Source organism: Callorhinchus milii, unplaced genomic scaffold (assembly GCF_018977255.1).
Source record: "Callorhinchus milii isolate IMCB2004 unplaced genomic scaffold, IMCB_Cmil_1.0 Scaffold9, whole genome shotgun sequence".
In the NCBI taxonomy this organism is placed as follows: domain Eukaryota; kingdom Metazoa; phylum Chordata; class Chondrichthyes; order Chimaeriformes; family Callorhinchidae; genus Callorhinchus; species Callorhinchus milii.
The window spans coordinates 19074880-19095674 of NW_024704750.1; the positions used below are offsets into that span (position 1 = coordinate 19074880).

At 47.2% G+C, this 20795-nt stretch overlaps 1 protein-coding gene across 1 annotated transcript in view; it reads right to left on the reverse strand.

Annotated features, from left to right (window-relative positions):
* mapkbp1 (mitogen-activated protein kinase binding protein 1) overlaps positions 1–20795 on the reverse strand; it is a 52488-nt gene that overhangs the window by 25279 nt on the left and 6414 nt on the right. Inside the window, exons 3-4 of the mRNA XM_042338130.1 lie at positions 2301–2363; positions 1517–1574 (exon numbers count right to left, since the gene is read on the reverse strand). Coding sequence (XP_042194064.1) covers positions 1517–1574; positions 2301–2363 — 121 coding nt within the window. The remainder of the gene's footprint in view (positions 1–1516; positions 1575–2300; positions 2364–20795) is intronic.

Below are 20795 nucleotides of genomic sequence, written 5' to 3' on the forward strand. Positions count from 1 at the left end.
GTCGTATAAAAGCCGATTTAATCAATCATCTGCAATGTATATAATTCATTGCAGCCGGTAAGTGCGCACGTGGTGACGGGTCACAAATACATTTCCCGCGATTCAATGCGTCTTGAACCGTCGCCGCCTGTGCAGCACTTACCAGCAAGTGTTGGAATGGCAATGAATCGTGGGAAACAAAGTCCTTCTGTAAGACTTGTGCGAGTTCACACACACACACACACTCGCGCTCACAATTATGTCTGAACTGCAGCTAAAGTCCACAAACAAAGGTTGCTCCTGAGGAGCTGGGATTAATTGAGTTCCTCGACTCTCAGTGCTGTGCTGGCAGCAGGCCCACCAGATCCATACTGACCACCTCAACACACTTCAATCTGCGTTATTATGGTCCTTAGGCCACCCTGCTATGACAACAGAATCATCACTTACTCAGCACGTAAACTGTGGTCGATAAGATTTTTGGTTTATACCAGATTTCCAGCATCTCCAGTACTTTGCCTTTTGTCGATAGATTTTTTTGTTAGGTAAGGGCATCAAGGGATGTGAGGCAAAGGCAGGTAATTGGAGCTGAGGTACAGATCAGCCATGATCTGATAGAATGGCGGAAAAGGCTCGAGGGGCTGAATGGCCTACTCCTGTTCCTATGTTCCTAGGTTATACTACCTGCCCGAGGACCATTCGCCTTGCTGAGGACATCCTGTTGAAACCCAGGGTGAAAACAGCCTCTAAAAGGTAGAGCAAACATACACCCTTCCACATGGCAGGACACAGCCAGAGAAGACATGTAGACAAAGAACATTTTTTGTGTATTTATCGCTTTGAAATGTCTTCACGCACTTATAATTACTGTCAAGTGTAATGATTGTGTACTTATAGGTGAACGTGGCAGTCATTTAGCACACAGCGAGGTCCCACAAACAGCCCTGAGGCATAGTTTATGTCAAACAGCCCTTGTTGGCCAGGAACACCAGGAGAAGAAACGCCCTTCTCCAATAGTGTCACGGGATCTCTGATGGCCACCTGAACAGACAGACCATTTGGGAGCACTGTTGCTATTCATGTCTCAATCCCCAAACGTTCACTGATTTAAAGAACAAGAAATGGGTTAGTTGCAAAGAGGAACTTCCTGTTTACTACAGGAACTCCCTGATAAGCACATGGAACGCTGCCAACACAAAGTGCAAGTCTGGAATGTGGAGTCAGCGCTTGGTATCACACCATCGTCAGCAAAATAGCCATCATCTCCGTTAATCACACACACACAAACACACACAGCACAGGGACAGAGAGAGAGCAGTCAGACAGAGAGAAACGAGTCAAGGAGAGGGGAATGAGAGAGTGAGAGAGAGAGAGAAGTCAGAGAGGGCAGGAGGGTGGGGGGGTGGGAATCAGAGAGAGAGAAGAGAGGAGGAATCGGAGAGAAAAGTCAGAGTGGGTATGTATGAGATAGAGAAAGAGAGACGACAGAGCGAGAGAGAGAAAGAGAAAAACGACACAAAGAGAAAGGAGGACTCACCTCCCCTGTAACCAAATATTTGCCGTCTGGAGAGAAAGCCAACGCTGTGATTGTTTTCCTAAAAAAAAATATTAATCAGGTTTTACTTTTCCCGTTTGGGGCTGGTTGTGGACAAATGTTTCACCCTCAGCACCTCACCGCTGAACGCCTTGATTGTTTTTGACCTCCGCTGGAGTGGAACTCCATGGGTTCCAAAACATCTCGTCCAACTGACCAGAAACCAGGTGCGAGTCCCCAGGTCAGTCCACCCGAGATCCTTGACGTCCACCTGAACAGACAGGCATGTCGCCAGGGTGACTTCATCCTACCCATTCAATTTGCAAGCGCAGGGGAATCTCTGGATTCAGGAGGGGTGGAGGGCAAGCGAGGGTGGGGGTAGGATGGTGATCGAAGATGCGGTTGAAAAAGAGCATCTTGAAATGGGCCTTGAAGGAGGCAAGGGAAGGAGCGAGGCGAAGTGACTGTGGGATGGAGTTCCAAAGGGTGGGGGCAGAGAGGCTGAAGGCCCAACCGCTGGTGCGGCGGGGGGGGACGAGGAGTAAGCCAGTGCCTGCCGAGCAGAGGGAGCGAATAGGCCAGTATAGAGTTAGCAGGTCACAGAGGTAGGAAGGAGCAATGTCGTGAAGCGCTTTGAAAGTGAAGACAAGGATTTTGAACTCTATCCTCTGGGGGATGGGGAGCCAATGGAGCCGGGCGAGGATGGGGGTGATAGGGTCACGAAAGCTTGGTGCGGGAGGGGACATGAGCTGCAGAGTTTAAATATTCAAAGATGCCAGAGGCCTACCTTGATCCATTCATTATGTGGTGCTGCTTGTTCTTCTTGGGGTTAAAGAGCACAACCACACACCTGAAGAAGGAATATAAAGGCAGATGTTAATAATAATAATCCCTGCACTTGATATCGCGCCTTATCACGTCTTTGAGACGTCTCAAAGCGCTTCACAGAATATGCTGCAAAGTGAATAGACTTCATATTTTGTGGCCGAAATAACGCCCTGGGATCTCTAACGTCCACCTTGAACAGGCAGACGGGACTTCGGATTAACGTCTCATCCAAAGGGACGTGAAGCAGGTCTCTATCCGTTGAGCGGAGGGAGGTCAGGTTTGAGGAGATCGCAGAAGAGGGTGGGGTGAGGCTGTGGTGGGATCTTGAACTCGATCTGCCGGAGGATGGGGAGCCAGTGGAGCCAAGCGAGGATGGGGGTGATCGGCTTCTCCCCTCCTCCTTGCTTGGCATCCGTTCCTGGTACTGCAAAGCACACCGAGACGTCATTCTATGTGCAGGACGCTATATAGATGCAAGTTCCAATATAGCACAGAATTCAACTGCGACCTGGGTAATGAAGCTGAGCACAAGACAGGCAAATAGCCTTCTATGGTGCTATATCTGTCCTTGGTTGTGAAATTACTGAAACAAATTAAATTCCCTAAATACAACAAAAGAACGCTCATAAAATGCAACAACAGATGCAGTATAAAACAAGTGTCGGTTCATGTTGTCTGATCGGCATGGTTGGGGAGGGGAAGTAAGTCAGCCAATTTGCAATTTTTTGTTCATTCATTACAGGGAATGAACGAACACAGAGTACATAACAAGAAACAGTTCCTGACAAGACAAACTAAACCGCTAAAATGGTCTCTTTTCAACGTGAAATTTGGCATCTGTACCTTCAGGGCACTGAACACCATTTGGTTGGGAAAGACCAGGCGTGACATGAAATTGCATTGGTGGAATGCTGCAGTGTTTTGGTTAGAGCACTCCTCGCAAGCAAGAGGACCTGGGTTCGATTCCTGGGCAGGGCAAAACCTTAGGCAAGTTTCCTTACTCTACACGCCTTTGTGGAGTTTACCGAGCAAGAGTCGATTGGCGGATCGCTTTCCGGGGGTAATAATTGTCTCAAGATGTCTCAAAATGCTTCACAGAATATTTTGTAAAGTGATTTGACTATGTTCCTACTTATTGCGAGGTAAACACTGGCGTGTGGAGTAAGGAAATTTGTCTAAGGTGTCACCCCGCTTGGGAATCGAACCGGGGTCCTCTCTCTTGCGAAGCGAGCGCTCTAACCACAACGCGACAGGACCACTATACTTGTTTCAGGTGCCAATGGCTCACTGGAACTGACAGACCAACAGACAGACAGACAGACAGCTGAGGGATTGCTCTCAGGATGCAAGAAGAAGGATGATCTCTGTCTGACTGTAAGACAGATGTGTATCCAGCTGCAGAACACTACGGATTTTTAAACAATTCAAGCTGCAATGAGGGAAGCGTGGAGGAATGTGATTTTACTGATCTCTCAGGAGCAGGTCAGGAACAGAACAAAAGGCAAAGCTGCAAACTTCAGGGCAATGTGGAGACCTGAGTGTGGAGCCTACATCTACACTACACATCACCCCTAACCCCGGTCTCTTCCTTCCAGTTGCCCCAACAGATACCAGGCTGCCAGTTCCCACCAACACGTCCAATAAAACATTCTGTTTAACTTTGCTTCCTCGGAGAGTGCTTTTTAATGGCCTGCGCCGTCACCACAAATAGTCAAACAAAAGAATGTCTCTCTCTCTCATTAATTCTCGGAAAGTCTAACCTACTTTCCACTGCGAGCAGCGCAATCGCCTTGTACCCCAGGAGAACTCAACGCAAATAGGCAAGCGAGGAGGCCCAGAAGGCTTCAGGGAGACCAACAATAAAAGCGTAAAGCCTGAGAAGCTCACTCAAATACATCAGAACCCTAAAAAAAAAATTGTTATATTTGGTACAGAGCCTTTCACATTGGGAGGACTTCCCAACGCATTTCACAAGATATGTTATTTGTACAGTGACTCTGTGTTTTAATAATTACAATAATTAACCTTGCATTTGATATAGTGCCTTTATCACGCCGTTGACACAACAACAAAAAATCATCTCAAAGCACTTCAGAGAATATATTGTGAAGTGGATTGACAGTATTTTGTGGGAGAAACTTGGCAGCCGATTGCACACAGCAATGTCTCACAACCCGTTGTGGATTGAGTGACCAATCTTTTTTGAGGGATTACTACTGCTGGAAAAACGATCCACAAATCGACTGAACAACTGGGTTCCAACGTAGCGCTAGGAAGTAAACAGAGATGCGTGGAGACATTACTGCGTGCAAGCTGGCTGCTGAGTTTCCCCCACAAAACGCAGTCAATCCACTTTACAGTATAGCTTGTGAAACCCTATGAGATGTCTCAGCAACATGATAAGGCGTTATATCAATTGCAAGGATTATGATTATTATTATTACTCTGCAGATCAGTGACACATACACACATCACATTGAGGACAGTGTTAGATTCCCCCACCGCCTTCCCCGGGCCATCTTCTCTCCCATTCACACTTCCCCGTCATAATGGATATTGTGTATTATATATTGGAGCAGTTGTGCGCTCCAGACTGCTAACACACAGTGAGTGATTGCTACGGTCTTATAGTAAGCCTGTGGGTCAGCAGAGGCTGAGGATGTGGGTTCCAGTCTGAGTCATTATCAGTGTAATTTGTTGTGGTTGTGGGTGAGTCTGCTTGTATAATACTCTGGTCTATCTATCAGCTCACTAACCCACTCAAAGCCACCCCCCAAAGATTCAGCCCCAGCCGAGCACCAGAGGAACTGATCAGCTCAGGGACTCAGCGCAACTGGATCCACTCCAAATTAACAATGGAATTCCTTTTCACCAAATCACACACTAACAGTCCATCTGAATTCAGTCCAGTTCCTGCAGCCAGCATTACATCACGCCAGCGAGAAGGGATCAAACTCCACACGCTGCTGCTGCTGCCACTGGTGATAAGCAGCCCACAATTACCATCCAACCACACACCTCCCGGCATCCAAAATATACACTGCAGCCTGCCCGCACCAAACGTACAGTGCGCACAACCCTTGTACAAGGTGTTAAGTGTCACCTTGGCCTCAGTTGGTAGCAGTTTTGAAACCTGCTTAATATCTACCGCTCCCGCTCAGGGACATTACCGGCAGACATGGGTTATTTACCAAGTGTATGCGGATCACATCAAACTGTATCTATCTGCCTCAACCCTTAACTCCAAGGCCACTGTTGTCCTGACGGATGGTCTGTCAGACATCAAATCCTGGTTGAGAGTCAATTTTCTACAGTTGAACGTGGAGGAGACCGAGACCCTCCTGACTGGCTCCCGTCATCGCTCCTCATCTCAGGCACTGACAGCGTCACTATTCGTGGATGCTCTCCCCGCCTCGCTGAGCCAGTCCAGAGCCTTGGTGTCTTGTTCAACTCCCAACTGCACGTTAAATCTCACATCCATGCCATGACCTGTTCTGCCATCCCCCTCCTCCACAATACTTCCCCAGCTCTGCCATTGCATCTCCCCTCAGGCTACCAAGACCCTCATCCAGGCATTCAACACAACATCAACTTCCATTTATATAGCACCCTCCATGTTGGGCGCCGTTCCAGAGTGCTTAGTGCTCATCACATCCATCACATCCAGGCTCGACTAGGCCAATTCCCCGCTTGTCGGCCTTCCCAACTCTTCCCTCCACAAGCTGCATATTACTCAGAACTATATAAATGCAACTTGTTGCTGTCAGTTGTTTCTCCTTATTGTTGTAGTAACACTCTCGCCTTCGAGTCAGAAGGTTGTGGGTTCAAGGTCGCACGTCGGGAATTTGAGCTTGGTCTAGACAAATATTCGCACGAGTCTAGGTAAGTCCGTGTTCGATCGGTAGTGTGTTTTCAGTTTTTTTTTGATTGAACATTTCTTGATTTATGGCATAAATCAAGAAATATGCAATCAACAAATGTATTTTATTGGCCGACCATAAAGGTTGGCCACCACTGGTCTAGGCTGACACTCCATTGCAGTGCTGCGGGTGGTGCTGTGCTGTGGATGAGAATTTGAATGTCTACCTGTTAAGGTGAACGTTACTGCGTTCAGCATTTCAAAGGACAGACACCAGGAAGTATTTCTTTACCCAGAGGATAATTTAACGACTGGAACAGGTTACCAGTAAGAGTGGTTCAGGCCAGGATACACGACTCAGCTAAGAAACAGGTCAATGCTGTGATGGGTGGGGCAGGTTTTCAGGAGAAACGAGATCAAATGGGCCGAAGGAGTTTTTTTTCATACAAACCCATCTTGTGATCAGATCAAACAATGGGCCATTGTTGATGTGTTTCTAAACTTTCATAACTATCTGAACCCATGATTAGATTGCAATCTGTAACTCACTCTCAGGGATCTGTTAATCTGATATATAAAACACTGTCCACCACTCCACCCAACCATTGGCGCAGAAGATTTGTTTTCACTGAAGGGAGTTTGTTGGGCTGTGGAATTCTCTGCTAGAACCAGTGGTAGAGGCAAAGCCCAGTGTGGGTTTCAAGAGGGAAGTAGATAGGTACATGAAAGACAGAGTTGTGTCCCGTAGCGTAATGGTTAGTGCGCTCGCCTCACAAGCGAGAGGACCCAGATTCGATTCTCGGGCAGGCTAAAATCTCAGGCAACTTTCCTTACTCCACATGCCTCTGCTCACCTAGCAGTAGGAACTCGATTGGCGGATTGCTTTTTGGGTAAATAATCCCTCCAAATAAAAAAGATTTGGTCACTCAATCCACGACTGTTTGCGGGACACTGCTATGCCCAATTGGTTGCCGCATTTCGTTCATGAAATATACAGTCAATTCACTTTACAATAGATTCTGTGAAGGTTTGAGACGTCTCAACGACATGATAAGGCGCTATATCAAACGCAAGGATTATTATTGTTATTATTGTTAGTAGAGGCTGAGGGGACATAGCGATAGTGCAGTGGAGTTGAAAGTGCAAATTCTCCTGAGTATGTGCTGACTCAATGAACCACATATAAATTTCTATGATTCTATGATTGGCCTTAAGTGTGTAACTCCTTTCCAGGCATCCATTATTCTATTAATAACCGCCCAAACCTTGGATTAGCCTGCAGTCTCTAAGTGTTTTCACGGGTTAAACAGCTGGCTCTTGATTGTATGCTTGAAGTGGTTTAGGCTCTGCTGCTCTGACCAGCTATGAATGGCTGTGCTGTGTTGGGTTCCCCTGACCTGACCCTCAGTGCCATTACAGTTACATGTTGCATAGTCAACAGAGTCAATTACATCCCGCTTAGTACTCAAGCTGTGGCAAACTGGATAAGAGTCTTTTACCCCGTCATCAAGGCCTAATAAGACAATATAATGATCATTGCATTTGAATTAGTGCCTTATCATGTCGTCAAGACATCCCATGCTTCACAGCATGTACTGCAAAGTGTAGCAACTGTATGTTCTCTAGGTGAATGCAGTAGCCAATTTGCGCACAGCAATGTCCTGCAAACAGCCATGAAGCATATGATCAATCTTATCTGGAGGATTGTTGGCCAGGACACCGAGAGAGAGGAACTGTCTTCTCTTTTCGAAGATTGTCACGCGATCTTTAAAATCTTCACCTAAACAAGCAGACAGGACATTGGTTTAACATTTCATCCAAAGGATGGCATCTCTAACAATGCAGCACATCCCCCAGCACTGCATTGGAGTGTCAGCCTGGACTGTGAGCTCAGAGTCTTGATGTAGGGCTGAACCCACAATCACCTGACTCCCGCAAATAGTCACTACACTTTAGACAATTCCCTGCGAAGCTTTGCAAAGTTTTGACTTTATCGGTGCTGTATCAAATACGGAAATCATTCTCATCGTCACCATCATCATAATAAAATATAATGATAATCCTTACATTTGATATTTGTTGTTGTTGATATAGCGCCTCATCATGTTATTGAGACGTCTCCGAGCCCTTCACAGAGTATACTGTAAATTGAATTGACTTGTGTATTTTGTGGGTGGAACGCTGCAGCCAGTTGCGCACAGTAGTGTCCCACAAAAAAGTCATGGCTTGAGTGAATCAAAATGTTTTTGTTTGTTTAATTATTGAAAGGATTATCTCCCCCTGAAAAGTGATCCGCCAATCGATTAACAACTGGGTTCCTACTTACTGCTATGTAGATAGAGGCGTGGGGTGTAAGGAAACTTGCCTCAGGTTTCAACCCGCCCGGAAATTGGATCAGGGACCTCTCGCTTGTGAGGCGAGCGCGATAACCACTAAGCTACAGGACTCCAGATCATCATCATCATCGTGGCTCGCTCAGTAGCAGTGCTGCCCTCGGTCGATATCCTGATCAGTGGTCAGGAACACTAACCAGCAACGTGCCCTCGCCTCGGTAACAGTGAGCACACTTCATCTTATTTACTTTATTGCATTATCTCAGCAATGTGAAAAATAAGACAGCATTGAGCCCGGCCAAGCTCTGTGTAATACAGCGTTAAAGCCAAGCTGGAAGCAGGTCATCCACATCTACACAGAGCAGGACCAGCGCAGATTGTGAGGTTTATTCCTGCTTCTGCGCCCTATAGATTCCAGGATTCAGCCTTATTCGATTGGATTGTTCTCGTCAACGGGGTGTCTGACGCCATAGGTAAACCCCATAGCATAGGTGGTTAAGAGTCTACAAACCAGACTTTCACAATGTTATAATAATAATAATAATCCTTGCATGCTACCTAAACATGGAAATTTCCCTATGTCTGGAATGAATGAGGATGCTCTCCTTGGAGGGACTCATGCTGCTTATCTAAATCTGGAGGGTATTAGGCTCAGATTGGCTAGGCCAAGGCTTGTGGACCCCACAGTGTGCGTTGGGGTACAGATCAAGTTTAATCAGCTGAAACCAGCTGAAACCACATAGCTTTTTTTTCCAATCAGCTGAAACTACATAGCTTGCTATTGATATTGCTGTCTGGCGAGCTTTCCTGCTGCTTGTCCAGCTAGGACCACCCTACCTGTAAGGGCTTTGGTTTGCAGGGTTAAGTTCAAAGGCTCAACGTGGGGTTTGAACACACCACCTTCTGACTCAGAGGCTACCCACTGAGCCAGGCAGACATCAGCTGTAGCTCCTGTAGCTCAGTGGTTAGAGCACTCGCTTTGCAAGCGAGAGACCTGAGTTCAATTCCAGGCAGGTCAGGGCGAAACCTTGGGCAAGTTTCCTTACTCCACACAGAGCCTAATAATAATCCCTCCAAAAACCAAAACAATAATAAAAATTGATCATTTTCAATCTACGACTGTTTGTGGGACATTGCTGTGCGCAATTGGCTGCTGCGTTCGCCCACAAATATACAGTCAATTCACTTTATAGTGTGTTCTGTGAAGCACTTTGGGACGTCCTCCCGACGTGAAAAGCGCTATATCAAATGCAAGGATTGTTATTATTATTATTATTATCATAATAATAACAACAATATGCTCTCTAGAGAATCTGTGTGCTTTACATAACCACGCTTTTCGTCATTGGTATTTTGCTCACTACCCTTATAATATAATACAAATAATAATTAAGTTGAGACATCTCAAAGCGCTTCACATAATATGTTGTAAGGTGGATTAACTGTGTATGCTGTGAATGGCAGCCAATTGCGCACAGCAATGTCCTGCAAACAATCACGGACCGAGTGACCAAATATTTTGTGGGGAGAGAGATTATTAAGCCTGGAAAGCGATCCGCCAATCGACTAACAACCGGGTTCCTACTTACTGTTAGATAAACAGAGGCGTGTGGAGTAAGGAAACTTGCCTAAGGTTTCGCCCCGTCCAGGAATCGAACCCAGGTCCTCTCGCTTGCGAGGCGAGAGTGCTAACCACTACATTACAGGACTCCAAACAAATGACAAAGGTTACTTTGGCCATCTGTAGGTGACTGTGGGGAACCGGCTGCACAACTGAGACGTTGTTCTTAGCCCAGAGGAGTGTTCAGTGTAAAGCTGCCTCTAATGTGACTGTAAGAGCTGCCAGATGGCTAATCCCGGCATGCTGCAGCTGGTAGAGCCACAGGGAACTCCATGCTTCCGGCGAGGCTGGCCAGTGCCACCTGCTCACACCAGCACGTTCCTCGGCATCGCTGAGTTGCCGACTACGGCAAATCCACAGCCACCTCATCAGCTTCCTTCTCCAAACCACGAAAGAGAAGAGATCAGCCGCAAAACAGAGTGACGAGGGCCTCAGATGCTCAGCCTCGTTCAATAGAGGAGTACAAATTGTGCCGTGCGCAATTGGCTGCCTGGTTTTGCCCACAAAATATACAGTCAATTCACTTTACAGGATGTCCCGTGAAGGGCTTTGAGACGTCTTGACGACATAAGGCGCAATATCAATTGTAAGGATCATTATATTATTACAAACAGATTAGAGGTGTCTTATGCCAAAAGGCAATAAGGTCACTGAGCCGAATGAGGCCAAGACACACTGATGGAACGGACAGGTTGGTGTAAAGGTAGGGACGAGCAAGACCGTGAAGGGTTATAGAAAACCACTAGACAGTGATACGGTCAGCAGTCTGGGGAGGGTGGGGATGGGGGGTTGGTGAAGGAGACATATTGAACAGACAAGTGCAGAAATAAGCCAAGGGGCTGCACTGCCTCTTCGCCATTACTCTGAACCCAATCAGACAGTCCACATCTACCCGTGTGATCCAACTCATTCCCACAGCCTCGAGTGGCCGCGTGTCCAGTGACTCTCACAAAGCATCTTCAGAGCTAACATGCCTTCAGGTCGGCCTGAGCCAACAGCAGAGGACATTCAATCAGAAGTAGGTAACTATAATAATAATAATCCTTCCATTTGATATAGCCCCTTATCACGTCGTTGAGACGTCTCAAAGCGCTTCACAGAACATATTGTAAAGTGGAGTGACTGTGTATCTTGTGGACAAAACTCGGCAGCCAGCTGTGCACAGCAGTGACCCACGAACAGTTGTGGATTGAGTGATCAAATTATTTTTTGGGAGGAGGAACTAGCAACCAGGTTCCTACTTACTGCGAGGTAAACAGAGGCATGTGGAATCAGGAAACTTGCCTAAGGTTTCGCCCTTCCCGGGAATCAAATCCAGGTCCTTCCGTTTGCGAGGCGAGTGCTCTAACCAATACACTACAGGACTCTACAAGCAAGCTTCTGGCTTGGAGCAATCACACTTGTTTACCATGGGTTGTCTCAGCATGTTTACATTTGATGTGTGTGTCTATCTGTGTGTGTCCTGTGTGTAGTGTGTGTGTGAGAGCAACATTGAGTCTGGTACAGCTGTCAACACAACAGCTGGTCACTGAGACTTTTTTTGCTTACTGAACAGTTTTATTGGAGCTAATTTGCTCGGGTGGGATCTGAGCAGGTAACATTTGAGCTCGTTATAACACAGGTGATCTCGCGAGTGACCCACGAACGAGAACTTTCAGACAACACAGGTTAAAGTAAATGCTGTACTCTGTCCAGCGCCTTGAGACGTCCTCCTGACGTGAAAGGCGCTATGCAAATGTAATCTTGTTGTTGTTAAAGCTCCCTCTACACTGTCCATCCAGAATATATTGTAGTTTGTGGGCGAATGCTAGTTTGCGCACATCAATGTCCTACAAACAACCATGGAGTGAGTGACCCATTCTTTGTATCTAACCCATTTTTGAGACGTCTCGATGTCATGATAAGGCACTACTGTACCAACTGCAAGGATTGTAAAGTAAAGTACCCCTCTAGACCTGAAATGATCATGCAGCAGTGCTGAATACACACTAAGCGGTCCTTATAAGTGTCCTTATAGTCACCTCGGCATTAGTGTGCCTTGCTTTTTCTCTTAATCTGCCCGGATCTTGTCTAATGTCTGATGCTTGATGTGTAAGCAGATCTCTAGGGGTTCAGTAAACATTAAAAGTTGCTTCACGAGAGTTACTGGCTGAGCCAGTTCCTCTGCTCACGACCATAATTTCCTCAGTCTCCAACGCAACACACAGTGGAAAGAACAAAAGCACTATTGTCCAAACCACCACTGGAAAAGCATTTGACGGTGTCTAAACCCGTGCTGCACCTGACCTGTGGCAGTATGGAGAGAGCTTCACAATGGGACTGCAAGTCACTCACACACACACCAACACTCCCCACCCCCTTCCCCCACACTCACTCACAACATCCCTCGCCCACTCACTCACTCACTCACTCACACCAACTGTCACCGTGCTCGCCTTCCCACACACACACACACACAGCCTTCCCCACATCGCACACACTCCCCAATACCCCTCAGCCCCAACCACACCAACTCTAGTTACGTAGGCGGTTGGCACACTAGCGGTTAGCACACTCGCTCGCAAGTGAGAGGACCCAGGTTCGATTTCTGGGCAGAGCGAAACCTCAGGCAGGATTCCTTACTCCGCACGCCTGTTTACCTAGCAGTAACTAGGAACCCCGGTTGTCAGTCACTCACTCCACGACTGTTTGTGGGACACTGCTGTGCACAATTGGCTGCCACATTTCACTCACAAAATACATAGTCAATTCCCTTTTACAGTATAATCTGTGAAGCGCTTTGAGACGTCTCAATGATGTGATAAGGCGCTACATCAAATTCAAGGATTATTATTATTATTAACTGTTCTCAGCGTCTCACCGTCACTAACTCATGTGTCACACTATACAGGGTAACTGTGCATTGCCCTCAGCATTCCTGGAGGAAAATAAACTCTGAATTAGGGGAGTATAAGGGACGTTGTGTTGTAGCCACAGAACCTTCCCATGCACCGTCCACTCCCGCTATCTGAATTACCCAGACTGAGTGAAAAGTGAAGGCTGACAACATAGACTTGTTTTCTTTGAACAAAATTATCACAACTTTAGTTGCTGCACAAACAGTACGTCCGAGTGTGCTTATAGACACACCTCCGCTCTCTGTGAGAAAGGGCTGTAATAATTAACGAAACAGATAACACCCAGAAAAAAGAGGCACAGACTGCTGTGATTGTGTGTGTTGTGTGTAGGATTAAAACACTATTTCCAATTGCAGGGTGTTAGCTTGTAGGATAAACACCACCCAGAGAACAGGTCACGTGGTCGTACTGCTTTGCTGCCTTTGGCCCCTCCAGGAACATAGAACGGGAGTAGGCTATTCAGCGCCTCGAGCCTGTTCTGCCAGTGTATAAGATCATGGCTGATCTGTACCTCAAGTCCAACTACCCACCTTTGCCCCATATCCTTTGATACACTGACCTAACAAATCTATCCACCTCAGTCTTGAAAATTTCAATTGATCCAGCATTCACAGCGTTTTGGGAGAGAGAGAGAGAGTTCCAGATTTCCACTGTCCCTCGGTGAAAAACTGCCTCCTGATTATACTCCTAAATGGCCTAGCTCTAATTCAATTTTAAAGTGCCCTTGAGTCGATGAGCAAAGACCTTACTGATCACAAGCCACGATCACAGCCACAATAAGGTTTATTCGTCAGGCCCCATCTCGGTAATCCCTGTGAAGCACTTTGAGCTGTCTCGCCGACGTGATAAGCCGCTAGCTATATCAAACACAATTATTATGTCTCGCTCGGGAAGTGCAAAGCACAGATTGCATGGCTCACTTGTTGGCACTCTCTCATATATTGTGAGTACACATCCCACGCTGAGGCTTGGCATCATAAGTTTGAAGTTACGCTTCAGCAGTGTAGAATGCTAAAACAACAACAGCTTGCATTTACATAGCGGCCCTCGCACAAGGTGGCATCTCTGAGCGCCTGACAGTGATGGAGTATGACGCCAAGCCGGGGGGAGGTGACCATAAGCACGGTCGAAGAGGAAGGTCTTCAGGTGCAACCTGAAGATGGGGAAGGACAGGGATGCAGGGTGGAGGGATTGAGGGAGAGAGTTCTAGAGTTTTGGGGTACAGTGGGCAAAAGTGCGGCCGCCAATGGTGGCACGAGACAAGCGGGAGGCCGGTGCCAGGCGAACGGAGGCAGCGGGTGGTGGAGTGGGGAGAAACCAGGTTATCTACACATGGACGGGGTGCAAACTGGTGGAGGAGTACGTGTGGAGGAGTGGCAGCTCCTCCATATGTACAGCGCACACCAGCAGGAGGCTAACACTGTGCCAATCAGCCTGGAGGTACACAACCTGCTTACCTAATTCATAACATAACATAACATAACATAACATAACATAACATGTAGGAGCAGGAGTAGGCCATTCAGCCCTTCAAGCCTGCCATGCCATTCAATCATGACTGATCTTCTAATCTATCTCCAGCTAATAACATACTTCAACTGCCACCTACTTTCCCAATCACCTAACCTATCTATGTCTCGCTGCATTTTTTTAATGTCGTTCTCTGTGTTGACACTTCCTCCTGGTTTTGTGTTATCCGTGAATTTAAATATATTAACTTTGATGTCCTCATCTAGATCGTTGATGTAGATGGTAAATAGCTGAGGCCCAAGGACTGATCCTTGTGGCACTCCACTAGTCACATCCCGCCAATCTGAAAAGGACCCGTTTATCCCTACTCTTTGTTTCCTACCCGTTAACCATTCCCCAATCCACGTTAATATGCTCCCCCCAATTCCATAGGCCCTTAACTTTTGGACTAACCTTTTATGAGGCACCTTATCGAATGGCCTCTGGTTTTCCAGAGAGTATTAGGTGCAGGCTGGCAGGAGCCAAAGCTTAGGGATCCCAGAGTGCGCGTTGAGGGTAACCGATGGAGTCTGACCACCTCAAACCATTGATATCAATGCCTGGCAAGCTTCTCTGCTGTTTGTCCAGCTAGGGCCACCCTACCCTTTAGGGCTTTGGATTGCAGGGTTAACATGAGCTGAGTGGGAGAATGCCCAGACCCAACTGACTGGTCAGGTTTCTTTGTTAGGAACATACCCAGTGCTTCTGACTGCCACGTCACAAAGTGGAGCTCTCAGTAAAACAATGTCTACAATGCTCTCATGCAGGAGAGTGCAGGAAACTGAATTCAACATTCAGTCAATAATTTTCCCAGGGGATTTTTGCTGAAGCAACCTTTGACCTGTTGCCTGCGTGCGAGACAGAGGAGGAGGTGGAACAGTAATGAAAAGTGTTTGATCTAAAGTCAAACAGGGCGACCAGTCTCCAGCTGGACCTTGCCTTGCGAACATGGCCGGAACAGGAATAATAATAATCCGTGCGTTTGATAGAGCGCCTTTTCACGCTGCTGAGACGTCTCAAAGCGCTTCACAGGATATGCTGTAAAGTGGGTCGAACGTATTCTGTGGACGAAACGTGGCAGCCAATTATGTCCCGCAAACAGTCGTGGATTGAGTAATTTTTTTTAACATAACTCCTGCCTCCACACGACACTCAATATGTGTGGATGACCATGGACATCAAAGACATCCAGCTGAAGAGATGGCATATTAGGGATATAAATGGCACACCATAGCCAGACTCCATCCTCTCACTCCCCACTAGTTTATATCCTCCACTCCTGCATACCTCTTTGTTACACCTGTTCCCCTTTCAGCTTCTCTGCAGTCTCTATGTAAAGAAGGGTTATTCTCTTAAAAACAGAAACCCTTTCACAAGTGCTTTTAAAACGCTAAAACAACTGATTCACGGTAAAGTGGAGCGACCGTGTGTTTTATATGTAAATGTGGCAGCTAATTTGTGCACAGCAATGTCCCAGAGACAGCCATGAAGTGAGTGACCAATTTTATTTTGGGGGATTGTTGGCCGGGGCACCGGGAGAGAGAAACTGCCTTCTCTTTTTGAATAGAGGCGTGGGCATCTTTAACGTCAACCTGAACAGGCAGATCAGTTTCACATCTCATCCGATGAACGGAACCTCTGAAAATGCAGAACACCCCCAGTACTGCACTGGCGTATCAGACGATACTGTGAGCTCAAAGTCCCAGTATGGAGGCTTGAACCTACAGCCTTCTGACCCAAATGGGAGAGTGCGACTGACTGACTGACCGACCGACCGACCGAGCCAGGCTGACACCTTGGTAAAGGAAGAAATGAAGGAAGAAAAGAAGGAGGGAAGGAAGGAAGGAAGGAAGGAAGATAAACTGAAAAAATGGCTTGCTGCTAACGAACTTGAACCACTCCAATCTGCTGTTTTAACACAGTGTGAGATCACAGTCATGTTCTGCTACAGGATGGTGACAGAAAGGCTCTCTCTCCCCAGGGAGGTGGGGGCAGGGAGGCTGCTAGCTGCCACTGCGTCACGATGAGATCCAGTCACTTGGTAATGCAACGTTCCCCTTGAGAGCGAGACACCGCTAGGTCAATGGGGGAGCTTACACAAAGCTCTCCTCACGAGGGCAATATCTCACACTCATAAACTTAAGATTGTATGACTTTGACAGATGGATTCCAAAGTTACACTGCGTGTGTGCGTGTGTGTGAGTGTGTGGTGTGTGTGTGTATGTGGTATGTATGTGTGAGTGTGTGTGTGTTTGTGGGTGTGGGTGTATGTGTGAGTGTGTGTGGTACGTGTGTGAGGGGGGGTGGGGTTGTGTCTGTGTATGTTTGCGGGTGAGTGTGGGTGAGTGTGGTTGTCTGCGTGAATATGCATATGGTGTGTGTCTGTGTGTGGGGCAGTGTTTGGTGCTGTGTGTTGTGGGACACGTTTGTTGCTTATTATAATTATTATTATTATTACATTCTGCTGTCAGCACTTTGCTGGCTGCTCTGATCGTCCTTGACTGCCTGGGATAGGTTTCTCTCCACAGATGGCCTCTCTGTGAAACAGCTCTTGCACCCTGAGGCGGTCTCTCTCTTTTTCTCCCTCTCTCTCTCTCTCTCTCTGCATCTCTCGCTCTGCATCTCTCATGATTTCCCTCCAGTTTATTTGACATACAGAAACAGCTCATTGCCATATGGTAATTGTTCTCCATGGGGTGTCATCGCCATGGTAACAAGTGCTGGAAGATACCTTTAATAATACGATGGTACCCTATATAAGTCCGTCAGGAGCACCAGTCATTAACATCACCGTCTACCTAATGAGGGCTCAACCCTCCCCCTTGTCGGATGTCCAATTACCAACTAACGACTATCCTCCTTTGGTGTGTTGGGAGGGGGTGGGGGGAGATAAGCGAGATCTCCTTGGAGCTCAACTGGCTCCAAGGTGACATGTTTCACAATAGAATTTCAGAATCAAGCCAACTAGCCGTCTCTCGTCCGATTTCTGAGTCAGGCAGGTCCGCAGTATTCCAGGGTGATGACAGCACCTCCCAGCCTGGCTCATTAGCAAGACCTGGAAGCGTAGACCGGTCACTGGGGGCAGAAAGTCATCCCACTCAGCTACCATTAATCCTGCAAACCAAAGCCCTAATGGGTAGGGTGTTGCCTAGCTGGACAAGCGGCAGGAAAGCTTGCCAGGCAGTGCTTTCAATGGCAAGCTATGCAGTGTTAGCTGGTCAGACTCCAGCAGTTACCCCAATGCACGCTCCTCAAGCCTTGGCTCCTGCCAACCTGCGCCTAATACTTTCTGGAATTAGGTAAACACGATGTGTCCCTCCAGGGAGAGAGTTTCAATTCGGTTTCAATTTATCTGTAGAATTTCCATGCGTAGGTGAGGTGTGTGGAATTCTCAGCTTAGTTCGGATACTCTTAAGCACCGGTGATGGGTTTCCGCCTGTGTCAGAGACCCAGCTGACCAAAAAAAAAGGGACCACAAATGAGACAATCCCAATGGACTGAGTCTTACCCTTTCCCGCCCTACAGAGTCCCAATGGAATTCAGTGACTCAGCTGCGAATTCAGGCCATGGAAATAAAATGCAAATGGAGAAGCTACAGTAACTAGCCTGCTCCTCCCCCAACTCCTATTATAATAACAATAATCCTTGCATTTGATATAGCGCCTTATCACAATGCTGAGACGTTTCAAAGTGCTTTACAGGATATACTGTGGATTGACTGCGTTTCGCCTACAAAATATACAGTCAATTCACTCCACGGTGTATTCTGTGAAGAGCTTTGAGATGCATTGAAGACGGGATAAGGCAGTATATAAAATGCAAGGATTATTATTATTGTTTTTGTGGGTGAAATGCAGCAGCCAGTTTATGCACAGCAATGTCCCACAAACAGCTGTGGAGTGAATGACCAATTTTACTCGGGGATTGTTGGCCACGACACCAGGAGAGAGAAACTTCCTTCTCTTTAACTCTCTCACTCCCCCTCTTCCTCCCCCCTCCATCGACAGCGACCATGGACCTCTTTCTCCTTGTTTCTTTCTTTCTCTCTGTCTTGCTGTCTCTTCCCCTCCCCCAGCAGCACCGGGCAGTAAGAGTTAAAGCTCTTGCCTTTGGCCCACACTGCTCTCCACACAGTCGGTGTCTGATAGAACAGCTAGTGGAACAGATATACAAAGCAGCGAGGCACAGAACAAACCAACCTTCTTTCCAATACTGCATTACCATTGATTACCACCATCTATCACAACACCAGCGCTGGAGAAAATTAAATCCCGGCTCAGGCACTTTATTGGAAAGGGAATCTCACGAGAGCCATCTTACTACCGCAGACCCAAGGAACAACGACAGTGTCTGGGCTTACACTACACTGCCCTGGGGCCTCACAGAGCCTCATCCTACAGAGCCTGACCTGATCAGACACAGCTCCAAACACTGCCACACATACCAGCTACACATCACCCTGCACCACACATTACAATGATTGTGCTTGTTTCAGCACCTTATTGTGTCGTTGAGAGCTCACACACGCTTCACAGAGTATATTTGTCAAGTGGATTGACTGTGTACTTTGTGGGCGAAACACGGCAGCCAATTGCGGACAGGAGCATTCCACAAATAGTCGTGGATTGAGTTATTGGGGTGGGGGGCGGATTTGTTGGCCAAGACACCAGGAGAGAGAAACCTCCTTTCCCTTTTCGAATAGTGCCATGGGATCCTTAAAGGCAACAACAACAAAATTACATTTGTAAAGCGCCTTTGAATCCACAACCTTCTGACTCAGCGGCGAGAATACTACCACTGAGCCAGGCTGATGATCCACAGGTGAAGGGGGTCCTGCTCTCTGAGGGGAGCTCAGTGTTCGCTGCCAGTGCTCAATAAACAGACCGCAACTGGGAACATAAACCAACACCTCATCACGTTGAAACATCTCAACCTCCTAAACTCAAGGGACTACAAGCCAAGTTTATGTAATCTGGCCTTGCACTTTAGCCCTTTTTAGCCCTGGTATCATTCTGGTGAATCTGCACTGTACTCCCTTCCAAGGCCAAAGATATCTTTCCTGAAGTGCAGGTTCGCAAAACTGAACGCACTGCTCCAGATGGGGTCTGACCGAGGGAAAGTGTGATCCTAGAGAATCTCAAAGAGCTCCTCAACGAGTTACTTGGAGGTGGAGTGAATGTTGGTATGTGGGCAAAAGCAGCAGCAGATCTGCTCAGCCCTCAGTTTGCGATGATAATCTGTTGGTGCGAATGAGCTGCGGCATCTTGCTTATATAACATCGATTTTATTGCTATTAATTATACACCGTCAAGTGTCTCGAGACGTTGATTTGTGACAGGAGCTGTGTTAACTGTAAGTCACTGTTAAAGTCCTGAATCACCGCCCGCACACTCAGCAGGGCTGGCTTCCCCGGCTTGCTTGCGGTGGGCGTTTAAACACGCCAGGGTTCAGACAGCACAGACCCCGTTTGTTATGTGATTTCCACAACCTGAGGCCAGATTCCCTCCAGGCAATGAATGCCTCCGTTTTACAGCGACTGCTTGTCGTGGGCTGCTCGCCTCCTCGGGGTGAGAGGATGTCTCCACCTTTGTAGTCACCCACCTCCCCACCCCACCACCCACCCACCACCAGCCCTAGGCAGGGGATCTCACCAGCCTTGGCTCCCAGACTCCACCTTGCGTAATGAAGGCCACCGCTGAGTCAGATTCCCTTACTTCTAGAGTTATCCATTACGTCCTTTTTTTGAAATTAGTAGAGAGAGTGCAGCTATTACAGATGTCTTTCATCACACTCGTGAAAGTTTTTGCAACCGAATTGACGTGTGTAACTGTCTACGTGGTAATGGGGGTTAACATCTTATATAGACCCACGAGGAAAGACTTTTGATTTATCCTGTATAATAATAATTCATATAATAATAATAGTCCTTGCATTGGAAATAGTACCTTATCACGTCTTCGAGACGTCTCAAGAGTGCTTCACAGAATATACTGTGAAGTTATTGTTGTTGCTGTTGGTAGGGAGATGCACTCAGCATCCCACTCCCCTTAGAGTGGAGTGACTGTATATTTTGTGGGTTAAACGCGGCAGCCAATTGCGCACAGCAGTGTCCCACAAACAGTTGTGGATTGAGTGACCAATTTTTTGTTAGAAAAAAGGGCGTGCACAATGAGAAGTGGCCGAATCTGTGTGGCGACCAGATGAATGTTTATCTCCTGGGAGTACACTATACTAC